Source organism: Glycine max, chromosome 20 (assembly GCF_000004515.6).
Source record: "Glycine max cultivar Williams 82 chromosome 20, Glycine_max_v4.0, whole genome shotgun sequence".
Classification (NCBI taxonomy): domain Eukaryota; kingdom Viridiplantae; phylum Streptophyta; class Magnoliopsida; order Fabales; family Fabaceae; genus Glycine; species Glycine max.
The window spans coordinates 36,074,825-36,081,451 of record NC_038256.2 but is presented as its reverse complement, the minus strand read 5'-3'; the positions used below and the strand labels follow the sequence as shown (position 1 = coordinate 36,081,451).

General features: G+C 31.3%; 1 protein-coding gene across 2 annotated transcripts; it reads left to right on the top strand.

Moving 5' to 3' along the window:
- Positions 1 to 272: 272 nt before the first annotated feature.
- Positions 273 to 3,266, top strand: LOC100784387 (LEAF RUST 10 DISEASE-RESISTANCE LOCUS RECEPTOR-LIKE PROTEIN KINASE-like 2.4). 2 transcript variants are annotated; one of them, XM_006605850.3, is made up of 3 exons: positions 279 to 1,101; positions 1,649 to 1,705; positions 2,022 to 3,266. In XM_006605850.3, the coding sequence occupies exons 1-3, from the start codon at positions 387 to 389 to the stop codon at positions 3,095 to 3,097; spliced, it is 1,848 nt and encodes a 615-aa protein (XP_006605913.2). In that variant the 5' UTR covers positions 279 to 386; the 3' UTR covers positions 3,098 to 3,266. The 2 variants fall into 2 exon arrangements, with proteins under 2 accessions (XP_006605914.2, XP_006605913.2); XM_006605851.3 differs by lacking the exon at positions 1,649 to 1,705 and having other exon boundaries at positions 273 to 1,101.
- Positions 3,267 to 6,627: the final 3,361 nt, after the last annotated feature.

Here is a 6,627-nt window from a genome sequence, read left to right as displayed (position 1 = left end):
AATTGGCAAACGTGTGGATTTTGGAAGAGTCCATTCCCGTCCTGTCTTTGGGGCAATATGCTGTATAGTCAATAGAAGAAATTGAACGGAAAACGTTGTGGGTCAGGCTTCATTGATGTAATGATGAAGACAATAAGATGTTTGTATCCACACATCTATTTTTTCTCCAAGTCTTCCTAGCTCATTTTCCAAGTCAATTTGCGAATCAAAGACGTTGTTTTAGATGGGTTGATACATGACATGTATATATTGTGACGCTGGTGTCAATGTGTAAGTTTAAGAACACTAACCATAACGTCAACAGATCAACTATATTTCATTAAAAGAAAATTCGGTTATTATTAAGAGAGTTCATTACTTGTTCCTAAAATTAATGGGAATTTGGTATGGCTATAGTTGATTTGTTCTGCTTCCTCTTGTTTTGTCACCTTGTACTCATTCTCTCCGCTGGTTATGGAAATGGGCACCAAGATTGTCCACACTCCTTTACTTGTGGTAATCTTGGAACTTTCCATTACCCTTTCACCAAGGCAGAAAAACCTGACTGTGGCTTGATAGCCATACATGATTGTGATAATCCTCATCAACACAGAAAAATGATCCAGCTCGAGAAAAATGGAAAAAGCATAGTGCTTACAGGCGTGGCTCAGCAGAATGCGATTTCAATTCTGGATGAAGATTTTCACAAGCTTTTACAACAAGACCCTTGTGGCACTTTGAAGAATAATTATAGCCTTCCTTCCCCTTTTTCTTTGTATTCTATTCACATAAAATTCAATGTAACACTGTTCAGATGCAAACACAGCCTCAAAATGAAACCGCCAGCACATTATTTTAATCACTCGTGCCCTGACTATGATTATGATATATACTATGACAGCCTTCCCTCTCCTAATGATAAGGAGGTGCATAGCCTTTTCTCATCCTGCTCAGTTATTCAGATATCATCAAAAGACTTGACTAATACCAATGACATTCTGTCGTTTGTATCTGCTGAGATGGTTCTTCAAGTAGTATTATCTAATGATTGTGACCAGTGCTATAATCGCTGGGGAGGCCAATGTCGGCTTGACGCCAATCAAGAGTTCTACTGTGAAAAAGGTACGCTTCACATAAATTTCTCATTTATTCCTTAATCCATTCCATTCGAACGTTTCCTTACGTGTTTGGATAACCGGATGAGTGTCTTATAGACCTGGATGCAAATCATCCTTAAGGCAACTATTAGTTGCTTCTATGAATGAGTAATTTGTGAAAGGAAAATAATATTTGAACATCCAATGATTTTAAACAGTGTCAACACTTTTAATTTCTCTCTTCTTATTTTATCGCATCATATCACCTATCATACATATTATATATCATTTTCTCGTCTTAGGCATGGGTGTGCCTTTTTTTATTTTATTATTATTATTATGTTCAAATTCTGGTCGTTGAGCATATCCTTATTTTCTATCTGCCACTTCAGTGGTAAGAGTCAAGTCGATTGCTGAGTGCTAACTTGACTGCTTTACGTTACTGCCATTATGGCAATTAGAATTAGTTTGCCTGCATAATTTTCTTCTTCAGACTAATCTGACCCTAAGTCCCTAACATATCATTCCTCTGTTGTTTACTTAAAAATTTCTTCATTTAACTTCATCTGCAGCACCAAAGAATAAGAGTAAAATTTTGAAGCTGGTACTTGTACTTGGACTTGTAACAGGTAACGCGCGTTATATATATATATATATATAGATGTCCAGAGAGTGAGAGTTCTATTTATGATGTGTAAGTATCGTATCTTAAAAGTTAGAATCTCCCTACATTGCAGGTTTAAGTGTTATATTGTCAGCTATTCTGATCATTGGATGCACAGTATTTAGACGGAAATATACTCCATCACACCCCCAATCCCAATCAATATTTAAGTGTTTAATCTAATGTGTTACTTTTTTTAACAATATTTATTCTATTTATCTGTATAGCATTACTTTCTCATCCTTATATAATAATCTTTCTAATTCCAATAACCTCTCCAGCTGTTACAATTGCTCTGTTGCTGGTAATGGTAATGATCTACCATACAAGATGGAAGAAGAAGCAAAATCCGACCAATCAACAGATTAAGATCTTTTTGGAAAGACAGGGACCCCTTCAAACTAAGCGGTATGATTATTCTGAGATAAAGAAAGTGACCAACTCCTTCAGAAACAAATTAGGCCAAGGGGGATTTGGAAGTGTATACAAAGGAAAATTACCAGATGGACGTTATGTTGCGGTGAAGATCCTAAGTGAATTGAAAGATAATGGTGAGGACTTCATCAATGAAGTGGCAACTATCAGCAGAACTTCTCATATTAACATTGTTAATCTTTTGGGGTTCTGTTGTGAAGGTTCTAAGCGAGCTTTAGTTTATGAGTTTATGTCTAATGGATCACTTGAGAAGTTTATCTTTGAAGAAAATGTCATAAAGACGGATCGTCAATTGGACTGTCAAACGATCTACCATATTGCAATTGGTGTTGCCCGAGGACTAGAATACCTGCATCAGGGTTGCAATACTAGAATTTTACATTTTGACATAAAACCTCATAATATTCTGTTGGATGAGAATTTCAACCCCAAGATTTCTGATTTTGGACTAGCCAAAATTTGCACAAGAAAAGAAAGTATGATATCAATATTTGGCGCCAGAGGAACAGCAGGCTATATTGCCCCAGAAGTTTTTTCCAGAAATTTCGGTGCAGTATCACATAAGTCAGATGTGTACAGCTATGGGATGATGATCTTAGAAATGGTTGGAAGAAGAAAGAATATTAAGACTGAAGTAAATCGCTCGAGTGAAATATACTTTCCCGATTGGATTTACAATTGTCTTGAATCAAATCAAGAGCTTGGTTTACAGAACATAAGAAATGAAAGTGATGACAAATTGGTGAGAAAGATGACAATAGTGGGCTTATGGTGCATACAAACCCACCCTTCCACTCGACCAGCCATAAGTAAAGTGCTGGAAATGCTAGGAAGCAAAGTTGAGTTATTGCAAATTCCACCCAAACCCTTTTTGTCTTCTCCTCCGACCTCTCCAGTCCATTTATCTTATGAGACTTTGTAACTTGTAACTTGTGAGCTAGAATACTATAAGATGAACTAAAATGTTACAGTATTTCAAATTTATAACTATAATAATCTGGTTCCATGTGTTTTACTTCCTAAATTGTGATGGTAGCAGTGATTTAGTGGTTGTTATATAGTAACTACTACATTCTGAGTTTGCTGCCTTAGAGCCTCGACTAAAATTGACTTTTAAACTTGTTTGATCTTAGGTTCTGACTCAGCTACATGTACATTTCGTATGAGCTTGGTCAGTCAAAAACGGCTGCATCAAATTCAATGGTAGAAAATAAAAAAATAAAAAAACCATTCATTCGGTCGTTTCTTTGGTAATTGGTATGAGCTTGGCAATATTTTACACTCCCAGTGTTATATTATTTATTCAAGTTGAATAAACTTGCGTTGTGAGTGTATAATTCAAACTCGCGGCCAACATTTTATCATTTCGTTCGGTTGGATTTTTGCTAGTAAAATATTATTTCATTAAATCTTATATATTTTATTTTCAATTGAAAAATTAAATTACATTACAAAATTACTAATAATAATCTTCAAAATTTATTAATATATTAAATATTCTATAATAAAAATCTGTTGAATTTTCATCAATTTTAAACCAAATACATCTTAAGAAAATCATTTGAAAAAAAATATGATATATATTATATAAATTCAAACATAGTATTAAAAATCATTATAAAATTCAAATAATATACATATAAAACATAATATAAGTGTTAACATAGTTTGATTTAATTTCAAAGACATAAATTACAAACTGAATCAAACCGATCAGAGAAAAAAATCATTCAATTTTTTTTAAAAAGAATCAATTTCATTCAGTATTTAGTTTTTTTTAGCTGTTTTTAATTTTTATTTTGAATTAGTTTAGATGTGAATCCGGTTAATTGTGTATTGTTGATAAATCAAGTTTAAAAACAATACCAATAATACTTAAGAACTATGGTATTGTTTTCAAATTTAACCTGTCAAAAAAATATAGAAAGAAATGGGTAGATAGGAGATATCGTGACTAACTTTTTTTTAGTAAGATATTATAGAATGTAGGATTCATTTGTATTAATAGTTTAGATTTATATTTAGTGTAAGTTTTTAGACTTACATTTAGTAACAACAAATTCTATTTCTTTTTCTTTCTTTCTCTATGCCATATAACTTTCACTATATTTTATATAAACATTTTAAAATAAAATATAAAGCAAAAATATTTATAATTAGAATTGAAGAAAAAACTGAACTTTTTATAATCTAAACGTAAATGTAAATTTACATTAGAGTGAAGCAGTTACTGTTGTATAAATTTTCATTCAATGCTTTTTTTTTTATGTTGTTAAATAATATACTTAAGATATTCGATAAAGAACAAAAATAAACAAATATTTATTATATATTATAGAAAAACATAAAAAAATATCAACAACATAATTTTTATTCTCTTAATAAAAATATTTTTATTTTAAATTTCTTAATTACATGAATATTCTCGACTTAAAGTTATACACCGTGACTTTAAACCTAGTAATTTTTATTAGATGAAAACATGAATCCTAAAATATCAATTTTGACATGACTTGAATTGTTAAAATAGATCAAGAGCGTGAAAATATTAATAGAATTGTCAGAACATAGTAAGTCTCGCCTCTATATTTTCTTCTTGATCTCACTTTTACATATGTTTTAAGATGAATGCTAATTTTAATTTTTGTAGTGGCTATATGTCACCAGAGTATGCAATGCTTGGACAATTTTCTGAAAAATCAGATGTGTTTAGCTTTGGTGTCATGGTTCTTGAGATTATTACTGGAAAAAGGAGTATGAATGTTTATGAATCACACAATAGTGTAGAAGGCCTCATGGGTTATGTAAGTATAATAATCTAGAATTTTTAAATAATTATATATATATAATATAAAATCAAAATTGATTTTAGTATATATAAATGCTATGATATGCATATTAATTTTCCTTTAAAGAAAAACATACATATTAATTTTGATAAACTATCACAGGTTTGGAGACAATGGAAGGAACAAGAACCATTAAGCATCTTGGATTCAAACATAAAAGAAAGATATTCACAAATGGAAGTCCTTAGATGCATTCACATCGGTTTATTATGTGTTCAAGAAATTTTAAATGATAGGCCTACAATGACAATGGTTATTTCATATCTTAATAACCACTCACTTGAATTGCCATCTCCACAACAACCAGCATTTTTCTTACACAGACGTAGAATGGATCAAGAGATAGCTATACAACAAGAATCAAGTTTGAGTCACGCTACCAACGGTTCTGCAGTACTATTCTCTATCAATGAGATGTCTACTAGTAATTTTTATCCTCGATAATTAATTGATGATTTAGTATTTGATAGCATTGTCTAGGTTTTTTTTTTCAAATGTATTATAAACTTTCATTTGGCACTTATGTTAGTAGACTCCTTCCCAGAGTTTCCACTTTTTTTGGTAGGACCTCCATTTCGAATGGTGGCTACTAGTATTTGGTTATTTTGGCTAGTTTTTGGTTTGACTTCAATATAATGCAACTCTAAGAAGATAAAAAATGAGGGGACAAAGGAGATACATGTGTAATTAGAATAAACTTCAAAAGAATATTATTATAATTTGTTTTTTTGATATTTTTTCTAATTAAATCATTTGCATGAGTGGATGCTTACTTAACAGAAGAAGAAGCTGTATGCTTATCGGATTTTTCCACAAAATTTATCAAAGCTAATGATTGATGTTGACATCCCCTTCTTTTATTATTTTTCCCCCCTTGATGTTATTTTCTCTATCAATATCAATGTTTGATGTTTTAATGGTAAATTGTTTTATTCATTATTCATATTATGTATTTAGCAACAACAATTCCAGCCACGTCACATAAAGATGAAGATCGAGCAACAATCTTTATTGTCTTGGCCACTCACTATTGATAAAGAGTTGAGAAGCCAGACAAAATCTCAGAAAGCTCCCCAGTATACCTCTGGAGCTGAGAAGTAAACAAGTATTTTAATTTTAGAAAATCAAAAATCTATTTTTAATAATAGTAGTTATCAAATTAATTAAACAATTCCAGGATTCTCATTCTTTATTCTTTAATTTGAGCCAGCATCAAATATCTTGCTTTCTCTCTAAGGGTGAAGCTCATGTTTTCTTGAAGCACTTATGAAGATTTTTTTTTTCTCTTCTTTAATCTTTGTTGTCTTTAGAAGGATGTTAAGGATAGGAGGAGGATGTTAATGGTGAACCTCCTCTCGAGCATTTTTATGTAACCTATAGATATTTGATTTGAAGATTTTCACTAGAATTATATTTTTCTTTTATTTATGTTTTTTAATCTTTGTGTATTTAAATACACATAGTTTTCGGTGGAATCGTTTTCTTTTGCAAATCGCGTGGAATAATGCACCCGTAAGAATGCTTGTTTCCACAAATTAGTAGTAGATATCCAAATGACCCTTTTCACTCTTTGTCTTCTTTGAGCAACCGCGTTTGAGAAAAC

Excerpts from the sequence above, each read along its gene's own strand:
- LOC100784387 (XM_006605850.3), top strand. The coding sequence starts at position 387 with ATGGCTATAGTTGATTTGTTCTGCTTCCTCTTGTTTTGTCACCTTGTA. Across the intron at positions 1,102-1,648 it reads AGAGTTCTACTGTGAAAAAG|CACCAAAGAATAAGAGTAAA; the intron begins GTACGCTTCACA and ends CTTCATCTGCAG. Across the intron at positions 1,706-2,021 it reads TGTACTTGGACTTGTAACAG|CTGTTACAATTGCTCTGTTG; the intron begins GTAACGCGCGTT and ends TAACCTCTCCAG.